Source organism: Chiloscyllium plagiosum, unplaced genomic scaffold, assembly GCF_037043375.1.
Source record: "Chiloscyllium plagiosum isolate Xiang-an unplaced genomic scaffold, Cpla_swu_hap1 HiC_scaffold_50, whole genome shotgun sequence".
NCBI classification, from domain to species: Eukaryota; Metazoa; Chordata; class Chondrichthyes; order Orectolobiformes; family Hemiscylliidae; genus Chiloscyllium; species Chiloscyllium plagiosum.
This window is the reverse complement of record NW_028270188.1, coordinates 51140734-51162976: the sequence shown is the minus strand read 5'-3', so window position 1 is coordinate 51162976 and position 22243 is coordinate 51140734. Positions and strand designations below refer to the sequence as shown.

The window sequence follows — 22243 nt, the reverse complement described above, 5'->3', positions numbered from 1 at the left end:
ACCCAGGGCCCTAATATTAATTGCATAACCCTTCCTCTTGTTTGTTTTACCGAAATGCAATTTATCTAAATTAAACTTCATTTCCATTCCTCAGCCCATTGGTCCAATTGATCAAGATCTTGTAATCTTAGATAAACTTCATCACTGTTCACTCTACCACCAATCGTGGTGTCATCTGCAAACTTACCAACCACGTCTTCTATATTCTCATCTAAATCATTTAAAGAAATGACAGACACAAAATAGACCCAGCACAGGTCTCTGTGGAACTCTGTTGGTCAGAGGCCTCCAATCTGAAAAACAACTCTCCATCACCACTCTCTGTCTCCTGCCATCAAGCCAATTTTGTATCCAATTGGCCAGCTCTCCCTGAATCCCACATGACTTTATGAACTTCACTAATTAGTCTACCATGTGGAATCTCATCAAAGGCTTTACTAAAGTCCATGTAGACAACTTCTACCGCTCTGCCTCATCAATCTTCTTAACTTCCTCAAAAAACTCAATCAAGTTTGTGAGATGCAATTTCCCTCACACAAAACCATGCTGACTATCCCTAATCAATCCTTGCCCCTCAAAACGCATATAAATCTACTCTTTAAAATGGCGGTTCTCGCACCCGACATGGTGCACCAGTTGGAGGATGCTCAGGCGTGGAGTCCGTGGACCATGTATATATTGGGTGTGGGCGCTTGCACTCCCCTTTTGATTCTCTCAAAAAACTTCTCCTCTGTTTTAGGTTGCACTTCAGTCCCATCTTTGGGCACCCGGTGCAGAGCGGGAAGGGTAGGACCGACTCGTGGGTCTGGGGGCTCCTGGGCCTAGCCAAACTGGCCATAAACAAGTCCAGGCAGAGGGCCGTGGAGAGGGTCATTAGGGCTGACTGCCTGCCCCTCTTCCGCGGTTACGTTAGGGCCTGGGTGTCTCTGGAGAAGGAGCACGCGGTGTCCACCGACACCCTGGAATTGTTCAGGGAGAAGTGGGCGCCGCAGGGAGTGGAGTACATTATTTCCCCCTCCCACTCTATTTTGATTTAATCCCTGCCCTCCCCTTCACTGTTTGATCGCGCAGCATTGCCCTCTGAGACTTGGGTGTTTCCTTCCTTCCAGGTGGTGGTACATAAATAAAGATTTACACACTTGTCTTTCACCGTGTCTGACACTTGCACGCTCACGACATGGGTGCGGGGGGAAAAAATAAGCACTACAGCTGTCAGACAGTAGTAAGAAAAAAAGAAATAAAAATCAAATCTTTCAGAATCGCTTTCAACAATTTACCCACCACTGAAGTCAGAGTCATATTGACATTTTAAAAGCATGTTTATTGTATTGAGTTATTTAACAGGTTGTCAATATCGACACATTTATAAAACTTTTTTAGAGGTATGCAAAATGACCTCAACCTTTATCAAAACTTTTGCCAGTTCATTTTTTAAAAAATGAGCCTGTGTCTGTGCGGATCCCTCTGTTAGTTGAACAGGTTTAATTGGAAGCACTAGCTTTTGGAGCGCTGCTCCTGCATCAGGTGAAGGAGCAGGACCCCGAAGGCTAGTGCTGTTGGACTATAACCTGGTGTTGTGTGATTTTTAACTTTACACACCCAGTCCAACGCCGGTGTCTCCAAAGCATGACTGTTAGTTGATGGAAGCTGTGAGAGGCTTCACTCCCTCTTATTAAATCTCTCATGCCATTTCCCCATTCCACCACCAGAGGGTGGCATTGTACCACTTTCATTAAGGTGGGTGTTGGACTGGGGTGGACCAAGTGCTCCCAAATAAACCTGTTGGACTATAACCTGCGTGACTTTTTTTTTCACTTTAGTCAAGGCAGAGGCTTTGAACTTTATTCCTTCCCCTCTACATCAATGCAGAAGCTCTCCTGCTGTAGCAGCCTGAGCTAACTTTCAACGTAAGAGCCACATGAGCATGTTTTGAGTTGATTCAAACTTGACCACCCCATTGCATTTCTGTACAATATGGAAACAGGATGAGCTTGAGCAACTCAACAGATGTGGCAGCATTTGAGGGGAGAGAAACTGACTTAACGTTTCGAGTCTGGTATGATTTTGTGCGGGAGATACGGGATCGAATCCCATCACAGCAGTTTTTAAAAAATCACTGGATTTTTAAATTGGTGACCACGTTTGCCATTAAAAAAACCCCTGCTAATGTCTTTTAGCTAAAAATGACAGGACAACAGGTTATAGTCCAACAGGTTAAAGTATTCCCCCTCAATATCCTTTAGGGAGGGAAATCTGCCGACATTCGATTCCAGACCCACAGCAATGGGGTCCAAGATTAGAGTGGTGCTGGAAAAGCACAGCAGGTCAGACAGCATCCGAGGAGCAGGAAGGGCTTCCTGATGAAGGGCTTTTGCCCGAAACGTCGATTTTCCTGCTCCTCGGATGCTGCCTGATACTGTGCTTTTCCAGCACCACTCTAATCTTGACTCTAATCTACTGCATCAACAGTACTCATTTCCACCCACAGCAATGGGTTTGGCTCTTAATAGCCTGCTGGGAAATTGGGAATGGGCAATAAATACTGGTCCAGCCAGCGATGACCACATCCCACTGAAGAATTATAAACAAGGGACCGAGCTCTGGAGCTTCCTTCTTCCCAGAGAATAATTTATTTTATTTACACATGCATTTTGCAAAAGCAACTCCAGTTAGAGGACCTGCTGGGAAAATAAAAGGTTGACAGTAACTCAAAGGAAAAAGTCTGTCTTTTTTAGATTAGATTAGATTAGATTACTTACAGTGTGGAAACAGGCCCTTCGGCCCAACAAGTCCACACCGACCCGCCGAAGCGTAACCCACCCATACCCCTACATTTACCCCTTTTAACCTAACACTACGGGCAATTTAGCATGGCCAATTCACCTGACCCGCACATCTTTGTGACTGTGGGAGGAAACCGGAGCACCCGGAGGAAACCCACGCCGACACGGGGAGAACGTGCAAACTCCACACAGTCAGTCGCCTGAGTCGGGAATTGAACCCGGGTCTCTGGTGCTGTGAGGCAGCAGTGCTAACCACTGTGCCTCACAGCGCCAGAGTGTTGCTTTGAGAATTAAGCCAACAATACTTCAATCTCTGACCTCAAAAGGTCTTTGTGAGACACTTAGTAAAGGTGAAAGGAGAGCTTTAGTGCTTGCTGGAAGTTTCATGGGTTCCAGGTTGATTTCCACAGAGCTGTGGCTTCCATTGCAAATCCTGACTCCCACCCGGATAGAATCCCAGATTTTCATCGGTGCCCTCCCTTCGTTTTTTTCCTCTTCTCCAGTGCAGCAAATTCCAAGGAGGCGTACAGAGGCCCACTGGGAGTCTGGGGGAAAAGGTCAAGATGCAAAGTGGTTACAACACAGGACCAATGATCCCACCTTGTCATTGAGTTTCAGTGAATGTCAGAGCATTCGGCCCGTCAGTCCACTGCCAGTTCTGTCCAGTGACTACGCCCTCAGCACTAACCCTACGAGAGTAGAGAGCTCTCCCAGCGCTGGTCATCTGACGGTGCCTGCTCCCTCAGCACTGACCGTCCAACAGTGCTCTCTCCCTTAGCACTAACCCTCCGACAGCATCCCCTCCCCCAGCACTGACCATCCAACAGTGCTGTCTCCCTCAGCACTGACCCTCCGACAGCACACCCTCCCTCAGCACCGACCGTCCAACAGTGCGGTCTCCCTTAGCACTGACCCTCTGATAGTGTCCTCTCCTCAGCACTGACCGTCCAATTGTGCAGAGCTTCCTCAGTGCAGAGCTTCCTCTGACAGCATCCCCTCCCTCAGCGCTGACCCTCCGACAGTGCCTGCCCCCTCAGCACTGACCCTCTGACAGTGCGTGCACCCTCAGTGCTGACCCTCTGACAGTGCCCACTCCCTCAGCACTGACCCTCTGACAGTGCCCACTCCCTCAGCACTGACTCTCTGACAGTGCCTGCACCCTCAGTGCTGACCCTCTGACAGTGCCCACTCCCTCAGCGCTGACCCTCCGACAGTGCCCACTCCCTCAGCACTGACCCTCCGACAGTGCGCACTCCCTCAGCACTGACCCTCTGACAGTGCCCACTCCCTCAGCGCTGACCCTCCGACAGTGCCCACTCCCTCAGCACTGACCCTCCGACAGTGCGCACTCCCTCAGCACTGACCCTCCGACAGTGCCCACTCCCTCAGCACTGACCTTCCGACGGCACCTGCCTCCTCAGCACTGACTCTCTGACAGTGCCTGCACCCTCAGTGCTGACCCTCTGACAGTGCCCACTCCCTCAGCACTGACCCTCTGACAGTGCCCACTCCCTCAACACTGACCCTCCGACAGTGCCCACTCCCTAAGCACTGACCCTCCGACAGTGCCCGCTCCCTCAGCACTGACCCTCTGACAGTGCCCACTCCCTCAGCACTGACCCTCTGACAGTGCCCACTCCCTTAGCACTGACCCTCCGACAGCATCCCCTCCCTCAGTACTGACCCTCCGACAGCATCCCCTCCCCCAGCACTGACCCTCCAACAGTGCTGTCTCCCTCAGCACTGACCCTCCGACAGCATCCCCTCCCTCAGTACTGACCCTCCGACAGCATCCCCTCCCTCAGTACTGACCCTCCGACAGCACACCCTCCCTCAGCACTGACCGTCCAACAGTGCTGTCTCTGTTAGCACTAACCCTCCGACATATCCCCTCCCTCAGTACTGACCCTCCGACAGCATCACCTCCCTCAGCACTGACCGTGCAACAGTGCTGTCTCCCTTAGCACTGACCCTCTGATAGTGTCCTCTCCTCAGCACTGACCGTCCAATTGTGCAGAGCTTCCTCAGTGCAGAGCTTCCTCTCACAGCATCCCCTCCCTCAGCACTGACCCTCTGACAGTGCCCACCCCCTCAGCACTGACCCTCTGACAGTGCCCATTCCCTCAGCACTGACCCTCTGACAGTGCCTGCTCCGTCAGCACTGACCCTCTGGCAGTGCCCACTCCCTCAGCACTGACCCTCTGCCAGTGCCCATTCCCTCAGCGCTGCCCCTATTACAGTGTGGCACTGTGAGGAGTGGAGAGGGAGGTTGAGTTCCAGTAGACACCCTCAGTCATAGCTCTGTGAAACTGCCAGAATTCTAAGTCTTCATTATAAACCCAATATTAACCAATATGGTTGGATGGAGGATGCTGTGTGTTCAGTCCCAGTGCAGAGTTAAAACGGTGACAGAGCATCCGGAAATAGACAGGATTCCCAAGAGTACTGCAGGAGTATCTCTCAGATCTAGACAATTGATGGATCTGAACAAAGAATTAGGATTAGTAGATGTATGGAGATGTCTTCATCCACAGGATAGAGATTTTTCTTTCTACTCTAATCCACATAAATGTCATACCAGAATTGATATGTTTTTTGCCCCCTCGATTTTTTAAAATTCCATATCATCCTGTAAAATAGGTAATATAGCAATTTCTGACCACGCTGCTGTATATATGGAAACTAAGGCGAGGAACAGTGGGACATCCCCTCGGCATTGGCGTATGGACCCCTTCTTAATGAAAGATAGTAAATTTGTAAAGTACTTCTCTCAGGAATTTAAAACTTTTTTAGAAATTAATTCAGGTACAGCTAGCAACCCGTCAATGATGTGGGAGACCATCAAAGCTTACACGCGAGGCTTGATCATCTCCTACTCAGCGACCCAGAAGAAATTAAAGGGAGAACAACAGCGTCTGCTTGAAGCCCGCTTAAAAGCGGCTGAAACAGCATACACTGATAGACCTTCTATTATTAAATTGCAAAGGATTACAGCTTTTAGGACAGCTCTAAGTACTACACTTACTCAAACGGCTAAGAGGGAAATATTATTTGCAAAGCAAAGGTTATATGAATATGGCGACAAACCGGGTAGATACTTAGCATTTCTTGCAAAGAAAAAAAAGGCCCCTCAGACTATTATGTCTATCAAGGAAAGTACGGGTATTTTGACTCATGATCATAAAAAGATTTGTAATCTTTAGAGAATTTTGCGACCTTTAGAGAATTTTATTCTGAGTTATATAAATCACAGGATTGTGAAGATAGGACGAAGAGGATGCAGTCATTTTTAAAAAATTTGACTTTTCCAGACCTAACTCCGGAACAAGTATCGGTCCTAAATGCTCCTCTTACACCCCAAGAAATAGTAGATGCAATTAGGCACCTTCAAAATGGTAAGGCGCCGGGCCCAGATGGCTTTCAAGCTGAATTCTATAAAGAATTTACAGAAATACTGGTTGGTCCACTTATGGACATGTATAACTATGCATATAGTCAGGGCTGTCTCCCGCCTTCGCTGAAAGAGGCAAATATCTCTCTTATCCTTAAAAAAGGAAAGGACCCAGAAGATTGTACATCATACAGACCAATATCCTTGCAAAATGTAGATTTTAAAATCCTCTCTAAAACGTTAGCACTGAGATTAGAAAGGATACTGCCACATATTATAAAGGAGGATCAGACGGGGTTTATTAAGGGCCGTAGATCATCCAATAATGTTAGAAGGGCTCTGAATATGATTCAAGCTTGTCATCAGGGAAAGATACCAGGAGTAGTGGTTTCATTAGACGCGGAAAAGGCATTTGATAGGGTCGAATGGTCATATTTGTTTTACACATTGGAGAGGTTTGGTGTTGGACAGGTGTTTACCAAATGGATCTCAACATTGTATAGTGATCCCAAAGCAGTTGTGGTTACCAATGGATTAGGTTCGGATAGCTTCAGTGTGGGTAGGGGCTGCCGTCAGGGATGTCCCCTCTCGCCATTGTTATTCACGCTAATAATTGAACCACTAGCAGAAGCTATACGGGCTGATCCTAATATAGTGGCCCCAAGGATTGGTACAGGTAAATCATAAAATTACCCTTTATGCTGATGATGTTCTTCTACTCCTCAGTAATCCTTTGATGTCCGTACCTCGCTTAATCCAAGTTATTAATACATTTAGTGCATTCTCAGGCTATAAAATTAATTTTTCAAAATCGGAGGCTATGCCAATGGGTGGCCTTGCTGTGATACCCCGCTTAGCGGACGGTTCCCTTTTTCCCTTTCGCTGGTCCCTGGAGGGTTTCTTATATTTAGGCATTTTTATTACTCCAGTATTTGGTCAGTTGTATAAGGCTAATTTTGTGTATTTATTGGAAAGGATAAGGCAGGACCTCCAGCGATGGGGAGACCTGCCAATTTCCTGGTTGGGTAGAATAGCACTAATCAAAATGAATATCCTGCCCCGTCTCCTATATCCTATGAGAATGCTTCCGGTGATGCTGCCGAGGACGGCTTTATGTAAATTATACGGCTGGCTGAGTTCCTTTATCTGGAATCATAGGCGGCCCCTCTTTAAGCTGAAGAAGCTACAGCTTCCACAGGCAAGGGGTGGATTGGACTTCCCAGATTTTAGGAAATATCAATTAAGTTCCCTATTAAGTTACATAGCTGATTGGGTCTTGTCTGATCCACAATCAATCTGGTTGGACATCGAGGCTTCTCAAGTAAAATACCCACTTATTAACCTTTTATTCTCAGACAAGAGGAAAATCATTACAGATCACTGTAAAAACCCTATAATACTGAATACAATCAAGGCTTGGAATATAATGCGGCAAAATGAGGGTAATTCACATAAAACATCCCCCTAATCACCGATAGTGGGAGCATGGGGATTCCAACCGGGGTTAACAGATGCCACTTTTAAACTCTGGAGATCCAGGGGTATCTCATGTCTCGGGGATTTATTTAAAGATGGGGTCCTGATGTCTTTCGGACAGCTGCGTCAGAAATTCGGATTACCGAATGGAGACCTCTTTCGCTACTTCCAAATTCGAGATTTTATACAGAAGGAGACTACGTTATTAGATAGTCTTTATAAATCCGATAGAGAATGTAGTGTCCTACGACCAGTGGGGGTATCTTCCGTCAGTAATATTTATCATTTGCTACATGATGAAGTATCGGGAGATATGGATAATCTGCTTAAAACATGGGATCAGGATCTGGGACTAGAAATCTCCACAGAAACGTGGAATGATATCTGGGAAAATGCTAGAAGAATTACTATTTGTAACAGAACCCAGGCTATCCAGCTGAAGATACTTCATAGGGCCCATATAGCACCGGTTCGATTGGCAAAATTTAAGGCAGGAGCATCTCCAATGTGTCCTAAATGCAAAATAGAGGTGGGCACTCTTGTACATTGCTTATGGACCTGTCATAAGATCCGTAGATATTGGACTAAAGTAGCAAGTACCCTGACAGAAATTTTAGGAACGGAAATAAAAGTGGACCCTGTATCTCTCCTCTTGGGCTTTTTGAACTTTCCCTCCCTGGACACGTACGGGAAGAGACTATTTTCTATTCTTTCTTTCTGTGCAAGGAAAAATATTTTGATGAACTGGGTGGCGGAGGGCCCCCCTGGACTTTCAAATTGGCACAGACTAATTATGGAATGTATTCCCCTTGACTTCCTTACAAATATGGTGCACCGAAAGACCGAATTATTTTTATAAAATATGGCAGCCCTTTTTGAATTACATAAGTACAGATATTTCGGCTATCCTAACAAGGGCTTTTATTTAATTGAGATTACAAACCTGGCTGGTCCGCGGCCCCTCGGGGGAGGAATCCCGCACGAATACGGGTTTTATCATATCTGATGCTAACACATCCCGAGCATGTAAGAGACTTAAATATACACCCTGGTTAGTTGTAGGTTAGATTAGTAGATAGTTGAGTTTTGTTTGTTTGTTTTTTTTTCTTTTCGGTTTTTTTTTGTTGTTGTTTTGTTTTTTTTTTGTCAAATTTTGGCTATTGTATATTTGAGCTAATTGCATATCAATGTTTATATCTGAGAGTTTTGTTTATTTTTGTAAACTTGTAAAAATGTTAAATTTCTAATAAAAATATCTATAAAAAAAAACGGTGACAGAGCAACAATGAGCTGGGAATGTGACACAGACATTTGGAAATTCCCAGTCAACTCTGAGAGAGGCATCCTCTCCCAATCAGTAACCCCTCCTCTTGCTTATCAGACCCGGATAAGGCTAATGGAGTTATTTTGATTCCAGTTTCAGGGAGCTGTGAGATTTGTTAGTTATTCAGTTCCAGACTGGCCTGGTGTCATTTGGTTGAAATTTCTAACAGACAGCATCTTGAACTGATTATTCTCAACCATCTCACGCTTGTGAATTGGGATAATGTTTAGAATCAACCCACCTGGACTCCGTCTGGATGTGCCCGCCTTGCCTCTGTTTGATGGCTCTTTCCTGTATGTTAATGGGTCAGATGTGAAAGGTAAGTTAATCCCAGTCTGGGAAATATAGGGCTAAATAGAGACAAAGTGTGCACCAGTGATTTGTCAATGTACCAATGCCTCAGTGCACCCAGGTCAATTAACTCACTCAATTATAGTTGCAAATTCCTAACACCCTCACAGTATGGAAACAGACCCTTCAGTCTAACCAGTCCATGCTGAACATAATCCCAAATTAAACTAGTCCCATCTGCCTGTGCACTTGGCCCATATCGCTCCAAACATTTCCTATCCATGTCCTTATCCAAATGAATCCATCATTTTATTTTTGCCACTGTTTACCTATTATTTACTATCTGTACTACTTAACTCTGTGACCTGCCTGTATTGCTCACAAGACAACGCTTTTCACTGTGCCTCGGTACACGTGATAATAAATTCAATCCAATTTAATTCACTGCCTCTGGAAGTTCATTGCATACACAAACCACTGTCTGTATAAAAAAAAACAATTTTCCCTCATGCCTTTTTAAAATCTTTTTCCTCTTACCTTGAAAATGTGCCCCCTAGTCTTGAAATCCCCACTCTAGGGAAAAGACACCCATCATTCACCTTATCTCGGCCCCTCATGATCTTACAAACCTCTCTAAAGTCATCTCTCAACTTCCTACACTCCAGTGAGAAAGCTATCCAACCTTTCCTTACAATCCACCAATCCCGGCATCAGTCTGGTAAGTCTCTTCTGAACCCTCTCCCAGTTTAATAATATCCTTCCTATAACAGGACAACCAGAACTTTACCCAGTTCTCCAGACGAGGCCTCACCAATGTCCTGTACAACCTCAACATGACGTTCCGACCTCTATACTCAAAGGTCTGAGCGATGAAGACAAGTGTGCTAAATGCCTTCTTAACCAGCCTGTCAACATGTGACACAAACTTCAAAGAATTGTGTGTCTGAACCCCTAGGCATCTCTGCTATACAACACTATCCAAGGCCTTACATTTAATTGTATAACCCTGCCCCTGTTTGTTTGACCAAAATGTAATACCAGACATTTATCCAAATTAAACTCCATCTTCCACTCCTCAGCGCACTGACCCAATTGATCAAGAACTCTTTGTCATTTTCAATAACTTCCTTCACTGTCCACTATGCCACCAATCTTGGTGTCAACTGCAAACTTACTAACCACGCTTCCTATATTATCATCTAAATCATTTTTATAAATGACAAACAAAAGTGGACCCAGTACCGATCCCTGTGGAACACTGCAGGTCACAGTCCTTCACTCTGAAAAACAAACCTCCATCATTACTCTCTGTCTCCTGCTGTCAAGCCAATTTTGTACTGAATTGGCAAGCTCACCCTGAATCCTGTGCAATCTAACTTCACTAATTAATCCACCATACAGAGCTGTGTCAAACACTTCAGTAACATTGAAGTAAACCACATCTACCGCTCTGCCCTCATCAATCTTTTTGATCACTTGTCACAAAGCTGGTTTTGTTTTTTGAAACGCTGTTCCTTTTCTCAAGGATGCTATGTCCATGGTTTTCTTTTCCCAGAGGAGTAATAAACTGCTGTTCTTTGTGTTTCATTGTGTAATTTTGTGAATAAATGTTTGTCTGTTTTTAACCTGGTAGTTAACCTCGCTAGCTTACCCTGGGTAATTTTCACTGTACACTTAATGAAACAAATTGCAAAGTTTTGGTCTGGGCTGCTTGCTTAAGAATGTTTTGAGTGGTTTGGCCTAGTCTATAACACACTTCCTCAAAAACTGAGCCAAGTTTACGGGATGCAATTTCTCTAGAACAAAACTATGGCTAGTCTTCATCAAGGCATAATTTCAGAATCACCTCCAACAATTTACCCACTGCTGAAGTCAAATTCTCAGGTCCTCATACCTCTTCGTAAACAAAGGCAGAGCATTAGCCAACCTCCAGTCATTCGGCACCTCAAGTGTATTTATAGATGACAGAAATATTTCTGTAAGAGTCCCCGCTATTTCCTCAATAACTTCCCTCAAAGTCCTGGGATACACTTAATCAGGTCCCAGAGACTTATCCACCTTTACATTTTCTAAGGTCTCCAACACTCCTTCTTCTCTGATGTGACCTAGTTTCAACACACCAACATTTATTTCCCTGAGTTCTCTAGCCTCCATTTCTTTCTCTACAGTAAAAACTGACATGAAATATTCATTTAATATTGTTATTAATATTAATATTAATATTGCTCCCTTCATAGAAACCCTACAGAGTGGAAAAAGACCCTTCAGCCCAACAAGTCCACACTGACCCTCCAAAGAGTATCCCACCTAGACCCATTCCCCTCCCTTATTACTCTACATTTACCCTGACTGATGTACCTAACCCATACATCCCTGAACGCTATGGGCAATTTAGCATAGCCAATTCACCTAACTTACACATCTTTGGACTGTGGGAGGAAACTGGAGCATCCAGAGAAAACCCACGTGGACACGGGGAGAATGTACAAACTCCACACTGACAGTCGCCCAAGGGTAGAGTTGAACGGGTCACTGGTGTCGTGAGGCAGCAGTGTTACTCACTGAGCCACCGTGCCACCCCAAAGCGTACGCTCACATAGGGACTCTTGAGGTGCAAGAGAAAGATGCCCTTTTTGATCTTTAATACGTCCACTCTATAGAAATATCTGCTGAATACAGTACATTCCCTCATATTCAGCAATATCTTCTCAATACAGTAATCTAACTTCAATACTCCAACATTCTTTCAACTCAGCAATATCCCCCAACTACTCCAATATTCCCTCAATGCAGCAATATTCTTTCAAAACACCACTATTCCCTCAAAACTCCAATATACCCTGAATTCTTAAATATTCCCTCCACACAGCAATGTTCCCTGAATATCCCGATAGTCTCTCATTCCACCAAGACTGTCTTAACACTCCAATGGTCCCTCGCTATAATAGTATCTCCTCAGTCCATCAATATTCTCACAATACTCCAATATTTTGTCAATGCACCAATATTCCATCAAGAAAACATTATTTCCTCAAAACTCCAACATTCCCTCAGTCCTCCAATATTCTCTCGATACCTCAATGTTACCACAATACTCTAATATTTTCTCAATAGACCAATACTCCAGTATCCCCTCAATATTTGAATATTCTCTTAATGTCCCAATTATTCCTCAACTCTCCAATATTTTCCTAATGCACCAATTCTTCCACAATGCTGTAATAGTCCCTCAATGTATTAAAATTCCCTAAATGCTACAATGCTGATCCCACTTTAGTCTCAACCCCACATGCCTTTTCACTCCCTACAAGTTTTCAAGTAGTCACTAATGAAAGAAAATGTTTATCTCCTCCTTACATTTATTCAGTGTCCCAGCATCCACTGCGCTCTGGTGTAGTGAATTTCACAGATTCACTACCTTCTGAGAGAAGTAAATCTTCCTCATCTCTGTTTTAAATCTGCCATTTCTGAGTCTAAAGCTATGATTGCTTATTCTAACTTGCCCCACAAGGCGAAACATCCTCTACATGTCCACTTAGTCAATGCCCTTTAGCATCTTATATACTTCAATGAAATCTCCTCTCATTTTTCTAAACTCCAGTGACTATAAGCCTGAACTGCTCACTATCTCTTCATACTACAAGTCCTTCATCGCTGGAATTAATTAAATTAACAATTATTACTACATATTAATTAAGTATGGCATTATTGCTGGTATTAATAGATGGATATCATGTTACCATTGTTATTAAAACATACATATATAACATTTCTGCTGGTTAATTGTACTTATAATGTTATTGCTGGTAGTTATAATTAACTGTAGCATTAATAAATATAATGTTACTGCTGGTATTGAAAATAAATATCACATTACTGCTGGTTTTCACAAATAACTACAATGATACTGTTGGTATTTATAAATAAATGCAGGATTGTTGCTTGCATTTATAATTACTGCTGGTATTAAAAAGTAAGTACAATTTTATGAATACGTATTATATTACTGCCGGCATTTATAAATACACATGATATGCTGCCGATATTCAAAAGTACATACAATGTATTTCTAAACAGAAACAGTATCATTTATTGTTTATGAATACAAACAGTAATGTTACATTTATAAATGCATTATATGTAATGTTGAATATCAACAGCCATATCATATGTGTTTATAAATGCTGGCAGTAATGTAATATATATTCATAAACAGAAGCAGTATCTTTTATTGTTGATGAATACATATTATATTGTTGCTATAATATTCCTACGAATAAACATAACATAACAGCTAGATTTTATAGATAAATATAATGATGCTGGTATTTAGAAACAAATATAACATTACTGTTTGTATTTATAATCAATTACAATGTTGCTGCATGTACTTACAAGTAAATATAACATTACTGCTGGTATTTATAATAAATGTAACGTTGCTGCAAAAATTTATGAATAAATATATCATTACTGCTTGTATTTATAATTAAATACTATGTTACTGCATAGATTTATAAATAACTATAACGTTACCGCTGATGTTTATAGATACATATGATATTGCTGCAATATAAATTTAATATTATTGCTTGGGTTTATAAATATAACATTAGTGTTGATATGTAACATTACTGCTGTTTTTATAAACGAATGTAATATTACTGTTTGCATTCATAAATAAATATAATGTTACTGCTGAAACTTTTAAATAATATAATGCAGCTGCTGGGATTTATAATTAAATGTAATATTACTGCTAGCATTTATGTATAAACGTAATATAAATAAATATGATGTTACTGATAGAATAAATAATAAATATAATGTTACTGCTTGTATTTCTAAATAAATTTAAATTATACTGTTGATATTTATAAATAAATACATTACAGTGGATGGCATAACTCGGCAAAATGTTATTGCTATTGCTAATGGCTAATGATTTGAGTGACCAACAGATAAGAGAGACGTTGCAAAAATAGTTTATTAGCGGGGAATGCACTCACTGATCTTCCGTATTTTTTTCCCCATTTAGTGTTACTAAATATTAATTAAATATGACATTATTGCTGGAATTAATAGATGAGTATAGCGTTATCACAGTTATTAATACATTCATATCTAACATTGCTGCTGGTTAATTCTAATTATAAAATTATTGCTGATATTCACAAATAACTCGCATTAAGAAATATTTATAATAAATATTTATAATAAATATAAATAAATATAACATTTCACAAATAGCTACAATGATACTGTTGGTATTTATCAATAAATGTAGGATTGTTGCTGTATTTATAATTACTGCTGGTATTAAAAGATAAATACTGCTTCTATTGCTCCAACATTTCAGGCTCACTCACCAGATGGTCGCTGGCCCTTTCCCCCGTTTTGCGACATCTCTGTCAAGCGAAAACTGCGAGGGAGGGCAAAAGAAGAAGGAAAAAAAGCAAAGTTTATTCATGTCCATCAGCACTCGGCTGCCAGAAATAGCCGAACGATCTCAGAGTCAATCTGGGAAGGGAGTGGAGGAATTTGCAATCGGGGTTGGGCGCTTTCAGAAGGTGAACCTTACAAATAGTCCAGGTACTCACTTTTCCCCGCGGGTTCGCCCGCCTTTCCCTGCGGGAACAAGAGGGAGAGAAAACTGGGAATTAGCAACGGAGAGCACAGACGGGGAGGGACAGGCGAATGTGGCTAGCTCCTCGATAAGCTTTGATTCTCACCTGATCTGCCTCTTCTGCAAATCCAAATGATCAAAAGGACCATCAGGAGTGCCACCACTGCCGAGGCTGCGGTAACATAAGGGAACGCTTGGTCGCACCAGTCTGGTGGCAAAGAGAACGCATTAGTCATAGAGTCACAGAGACGTACAGCACGGAAACAGACCCTTCGGTCCAACCTTGTCCATGCCGACCAGATATCCTAACCCAATCTTGTCCCACCTGCCAGCACCCGGCCCATATCCCTCCAAACCCTTCCTATTCATATACCCATCCAAATGCCTCTTAAATGTTGCAATTGTACCAGCCTCCACCACTTCCTCTGGCAGCTCATTCCATACACATACCACCCTCTGTGTGAAAAAGTTGCCCCTTAGGTCTCTTTTATATCTTTCCCCTCTCACCCTAAACCTATGCCCCTCTAGTTCTGGACTCCCCCACCCCAGGGAAAAGACTTTGCCTATTTATCCTTTCCATGCCCCTCATGATTTTGTAAACCTCTATAAGGTCAGCCCCACAGCCTCCGACGCTCCAGGGAAAACAGCCCCAGGCTGTTCGGCCTCTCCCTGTAGCTCAAACCCTCCGACCCTGGCGACATCCTTGTAAATCTTTTCTGAACCCTTTCAAGTTTCACAACATCTTCCCGACAGGAAGGAGACCAGAACTGCACCCAATATTCCAACAGTGGCCTAACCAATGTCCTGTACAGCCGCAACAGTCAATTCATTGTAATCCCGGATTACATGAGGAAATCTTGACCCCTTCCAAATTGGGAATGGTCTGTAATGGAGAGGAGGAAGGGTTGGGGAAGCTGCCTAAATTGTACAATAAAACAGCCTGAGTGAGACCAGCTCAGCGCTGATGCTGGACAGATGAAGCGCAGAATGAGGCCATTCTTCCCGCAGTGCCCTTACTAGCTCCTTGGCAGGGAAACCTCTCCTCTCCGAATCGGTTCCCCCTTCCCCACACATTCCCTCCTTTAATCCTCTGGGCTATTGAGAACTATCCCAGTTTCTTCCAATCTTTCTCACTCTCTCTCTCTCTGCCTGAATCAAAGTTCCCTTATTCCAGCCTCCCGCATCCCCGGTCTGTTTTTGTGAAAACCCAGCTTCCACTCCCCACCTCCCCCCGCCTCCCGCTCACGCCCTCCCCCGACTCTTGCTCCTTCCCCACAGAGTGGCACCCTAGAGCTCTTCAAATATCGGTCAACCACAGGATCTTATACATCTCGGTAGATGGAGGGACAGGGAACTTTGAGGGAGCGGGGTGGACTTGGATAGGGGGAGTGGGCAATGTGGGAAAAGTCTGAGGTATAGCACTTTGATCAGAAGTGAAATCTTGAGAGGTTGGCTTCAAGATTCCCTGAAGGTTAACAAGCAGGTTTCAGATGGCAGTTAGGAAGACAAATGCAACGTTAGCGTCCATTTTTAGATTAGATTAGATTAGATTACTTACAGTGTGGAAACAGGCCCTTCGGCCCAACAAGTCCACACCGACCCGCCGAAGCGTAACCCACCCATTCCCGTACATTTACCCCTTTACCTAACACTACAGGCAATTTAGCATGGCCAATTCACCTGACCTGCACATCTTTGGACTGTGGGAGGAAACCGGAGCACCCGGAGGAAACCCACGCAGACACGGGGAGAATGTGCAAACTCCACACAGTCAGTCGCCTGAGTCGGGAATTGAACCCGGGTCTCTGGCGCTGTGAGGCAGCAGTGCTAACCACTGTGCCACCGTGCCACCCACTGGGCTAGAGTACAAGAGCAGAGATGTCCTGCTAAGGGCTCAGACCACATTAGGAAGATTACCAAGTTTTGTGCTCCCTATCTAAAGAAGGATGTGTTGGCGTTGGAGAGACTCCAGGGGGTGAGGAGCTTGTCAGATGCGGAACATGATGTGGAGCTGCTAGTGTTGGACTGGGGTGGACAAAGTTAAAAATGACAGAACACCACGTTATAGTCCAACAGTTTTATTTGGAAGCATTAGCTTTCAGAGCGCTGCTCCCTCATTGGGTAGCTGTGGAGCAGGATCATAAGACACAGAATTTATCACAAAGGATCGCAATGTCATGCAACTGAAATGATATATTGAACAAATCTAGATTTCTGTTAAGTCTTTCATCTTTTAGAATGGGTTGCAGGTTTCAGTTCATTAAATATATAAATCCCAGATCTTAGAGTCATAGAGATGTACAGCATGGAAACAAACCCTTTGGCCCAACCTGTCCACGCCGATCAGCTATCCCAACTCAATCTAGTCCCACCTGCCAGCACCCGGCCCATATCCCTCCTTCCTTTCAGCCCTTAAAATAGCTCGAGAATGTGACATAATAGAAGTTCTGGGATTTACGGCACGGTGGCTCAGTGGTTAGCACTGCTGCCTCATAGCACCAGGGTCCCAGGTTTGATTCCAGCCTCGGGTGATTGTGTGGAGTTTGCACATCCTCCCCGTGTCTGCGTGGGTTTCCTCTCACAGTCCAAAGATATGCAGGTTAGGGTGGATTGGCCATGGGAAATTGTCCCATAGTGCCCAGGGATGTGCAGGTTAGGGTGGATTGGCCGTGGGAAATTGTCCCATAGTGCTCAGGGATGTGCAGGTTAGGGTGGATTGGCCATGGGAAATTTTCCCATAGTGCCCAGGGATGTGCGGGTTAGGGTGGATTGGCCATGCTAAATTGCCCGTAGAGTTAGGTGCATCAGTTAGGGGGAATGGGTCTGGGTGGGTTACTCATCGGAGGGTTGGTGTGGACTAGTTGGGCCGAAGGACATGTTTCCACACTGCAGGGAATCTTATCATGTTAACTAACCGAAACCCTGGCAACATCCTTGTGAATCTTCTCTGAACCTTTTCAAGTTTCACAACATTTTTCCGATAGGAAGGAGACCAGAATTACACGCAATATTCCAACAGTGGCCTAACCAATGTCCTGTACAGCTGCAACATGACCTCCCAACTCCTGTACTCAATGCTCTGACCAATAAAGGAAAGCATACCAAACGCCTTCTTCACTATCCTATCTACCTGCGACTCCACTTTCAAGGAGCAATGAACCTGCACTCCAAGGTCTCTTTGTTCAGCAACACTCCCTAGGACCTTACCATTAAGTGTATAAGTTCTGCTAAGATTTGCTTTCCCAAAATGCAGCACCTTGAATTTATCTGAAATAAACTCCATCTGCCACTTCTCAGCCCATTGGCCCATCTGGTCAAGATCCTGTTGTAATCTGAGGTAACCCTCTTCGCTGTCCACTACACCTCCAATTTTAGTGTTATCTGCAAAATTACTAACTGTACCTCTTATGCTCGCATCCAAATCATTTATATAAATGACAAAAAGTAGAGTGCCCAGCACTGATCGTTGTGGCACTCCACTGGTCACAGGCCTCCAGTCTGAAAAACAACCCTCTAGCACCACCCCCTATCTTCTATCTTTGAGCCAGTTCTGTATCCAAATGACTAGTTCGCCCTGTATTCCATGAGATCTAACCTTGCTAATCAGTCTCCCATGGGGAACCTTGTCAAACGCCTTACTGAAGTCCATATAGATCACATCTACTGCTCTGCCCTCATCAATCTTCTTTGTTACTTCTTCAAAAAACTCAATCAAGTTTGTGAGACATGATTTCCCACGCACAAAACCATGTTGACTATCCCTAATCAGTCCTTGCCTTTCCAAATACATGTACATCCTGTCCATCAGGATTCCCTCCAACAACTTGCCCACCACCGAGGTCAGGCTCACCGGTCTATAGTTCCCTGGCTTGTCTTTACCGCCCTTCTTAAACGGTAGCACCACATTTACCAACCTCCAGTCTTTCGGCACCTCACCTGAGACTATCGATGATACAAATATCTCAGCAAGAAACGCAACAATCACTTCTCTAGCTTCCAACAGAATTCTCAGGTACACCTGATCAGGTCCTGGGGATTTATCCACCTTTAACCGTTTCAAGACATCCAGCACTTCCTCCTCTGTAATCTGGACATTTTGTAAGATGTCACCATTTATTTCCCTACAGTCTATATCCTCCATATCCTTTTCCACAGTAAATATTGATGCAAAATATTCATTTAGTATCTACCCCATTTTCTGTGGTTCCACACAAAGGCTGCCTTGCTGATCTTTGAGGGGCCATATTCTCTCCCTAGTTACCCTTTTGTCCTTAATATATTTGTAAAAGCCCTTTGGATTCTCCTTAACCCTATTTGCCAAAGCTATCTCACGTCCCCGTTTTGCCTTCCTGATTTCCCTCTTAAGTATACTCCTACTTTGATTCCAATTCAAGGTATCCCAAGGGAAATCAAACTGTGAATTAAGGGCCACAAGTTGCAGGGCTGTGGGGTCGGGTCTTCAAAGAGCTGACGCTAAATGTGATGGCTGAATGGCTTCTTTCTATGTTGCATTGGTCTCTGATTCAAAGATGTTATGCAGACATGGTTGATGACCCGAGGAACTGTTCAGAAGAACAAGTCCCCATCAGCAACAATGAACAATATTAAATTACCTTAATACTTAAATGGATTGGTCTCAGTATTTGACCGTCTCGCTCACTCCCACTCCCACAAACTCATTCACACTAACACACACTCACTCACGAATTCTCACAGTCTAATTCTCATACACTTGCTAAACCACACTAACTCAAATGTACTCCAACTCACTCACTCACTATCCCACGCATTCAATAATTCTCATACACTCACTAACTCACACTCAACGAACTCTCACGCACTCACAAACACACTCACGCAATCACTAACTCACACTCACTCCCTAACTCACTAATACACACTCTTATAATGTAGATATCTGTACGTTTTTACACATATGCATGCATGTAGAAATACATATACTCACATATACCCACAGAGACGCATAAACAAGCATATATAGCTTTGCATGCACGTGCATATATGCACACAAGCATATATGCACTGAAATACATAAGCTTATACACACATATAAACTAATATATGTATCTATACAGACATAAAAACATGGACTTACACATATACTCATATATAGTTACATGTACATACATATTTACACACAAACATATCTACATAATCAGGCATATAAACACAAACATATATACACACGCTGTTCTGAAGAAGGGTCACACCAAATTCGAATCTTAAACTGTATTTCTCTGTCGACGCATGCTGTCAGACCTGTTTCTCCCGCGCTTTCTATTTGTTACTACATACACATTCTACACATAAATAGATGCATATGCACAGATCTATATGCTTAGGTCTTGGTAAATACTCAGATATCAATACATGCTCATACCTAATAGTCACACGAACATGCAAATCCATTTGCACTCGAACATACATAGACTCAGACTTACAAACACAGACATGCACTCACGGGTACACATTCAGGTGTATATGGATAGTGTGAACTCAGATATCGACAACCATACATATCTAATATGCACACAAACACATTTACATGCAAATATGTACACGCGTTTTCTTTAAATTCAGAGGCACATCTATATGAACATTTTCTTTTACACGCGCACACTAATTCATAAACCCATCTCTAAACCTTTAACTGATGGAGGTATTTCACTAGCGACTGACATTTTAGAAACCGGGATGTCTATAAACGCTCACTGGGCATCTCAATAACTCACCTGCCTTTGCTGCCGCCGGTTCAGTGAAGGACACACTCTTTGTCAGGACTTTCTCTCCCAGTTGAACAACACAGGAACACAGAGCGCCGCTTGTCCACTGTTCCCTCGTCACCGTGACCTGACTCGTGATGTTCCAGGTGCCGTCCGGCTCCCTCTTCCCGACATCGCTCGCCCCCTGGGTCACCTCGCCGGAAATATTCCAGAAAACGACAATCTCGTTGGAAGAGACCCCGCTGACTAGACACACCAAGGGGACGGGGTCCATCTGGGCAGACACAGACGGCGGGAGGAAGACGAGGACGGACGTCTTGTTAGTGGAACTGTCTGGACAGAGATTGGGACAGGGTTAACGAAAAATGAACGGAAAATCAAAATGGGGTGGACGGTTAGGATTGGTTTTGGTGTGTCTCTTACCTCCAACAAGCAGTTTGGGTCCCGGCTGGAGAGGAGCATAGCCATCCCTATCAGCACAGTAGTAGGTCCCAGAGTCATTGACCTGGACACCACGGATTTCCAATTGCAGCACACGCTCGCTGTCACCTTTTTTTGAAATAAATTTACAATCGGACTCCTTGCAGTTGGTGGTGTCTATTGCTACCGGGGCTTCACCCACAGTCTGTTTGTACCAGAAATAGCTAGTAACCAGCTCCACAGGAAAGCTGAGCTGGCACTCCAATTTGACCGTCTCTCCCACTTTTGCCGTCTTGGCGAAGGGTCCCTGAGGCCCGGCGAGCTGGGAATCTGCAACTGAAGAGATAAAAGTGACATTAAAAGAGATTATTGAGAGGTGGGAGCCAACCCCCTTCGATCGCTGTCCGTTTGAGAGAGGCGCCTCTTTGTTGTTCACCGTGACTCCAGTAACCCTTCCCCTTTCTATTGTCCACATGAACCCTTTCGATTATGTCCAGATAAATATCCTCACTGGACATAATCGAAATCCTTTCCACCTTTGGATGCGTGGTGTTGGGGGGGGGAGGGAAGAGGGAGTGGGGGGAGGTGGAGATGAGTCGGGCTCCCACTTTCTGGGCGAGTTTTTCAAATTCCCTCCCACTCACCATAAAGAGTCAAGAGTTGGACCAGGAGAATCGGGAAGAAGACTCCCTTGGTCATTTTTGTGTTGGGATGTGGAGAATTCTCCCCCCCCAACTTCGCTGCTTTGTGTGTGTGTGTGTGTGTGTGGCTGGGAAAGAGTCAGCCGGCTGCGTTGACCTCAGGAGCGGCCAGCCTCGCCCCTTCTGCGACCCGTTGAGTTGGAAAGTATGACAAGGTCTGTGGGTGAGCTGCGCCACTCGGCCCGAGGGCGGTGTGTGCGTCATTGCGGTCATGCAGGGCCAATGGCTATAAATAAAAGCGTGGTCCTTCACTGGGCGCCGGTGGCACGGGCAGAACGCGGGTAAACAACAAGTCAATGTCCTGCAAAAGGGCATTATTACCACTCCCTAATTGTCTTGCTGAACCGATGCAATTCTTGTAGGTTCTGTAAGGAGCTGCTAGGGAGAGAGTTTCAGCATAATAGGGATGTTAGGAACACGCAAAGTGCTGTTAGGGAGAGTGTGTCAGTGGTATATGGATGTTAGGAACACACAGAGTGGTGTTAGG

At 44.1% G+C, this 22243-nt stretch overlaps 1 protein-coding gene across 2 annotated transcripts; it reads right to left on the bottom strand.

Moving 5' to 3' along the window:
• Nucleotides 1-3067: 3067 nt before the first annotated feature.
• On the bottom strand, nt 3068-21869 carry LOC122542378 (immunoglobulin lambda-1 light chain-like). Of its 2 annotated transcripts, XM_087984995.1 has the most exons (8): nt 21700-21869; nt 21059-21391; nt 20645-20968; nt 14998-15099; nt 14866-14893; nt 14635-14687; nt 9216-9265; nt 3115-3328 (listed from the first exon to the last, which is right to left on the bottom strand). In XM_087984995.1, exons 1-8 carry the CDS (start codon nt 21752-21754, stop codon nt 3248-3250), a joined length of 1026 nt encoding a protein of 341 aa, XP_087841121.1. In that variant the 5' UTR covers nt 21755-21869; the 3' UTR covers nt 3115-3247. The 2 variants fall into 2 exon arrangements, with proteins under 2 accessions (XP_087841120.1, XP_087841121.1); XM_087984994.1 differs by lacking the exon at nt 9216-9265 and having other exon boundaries at nt 3068-3328.
• Nucleotides 21870-22243: the final 374 nt, after the last annotated feature.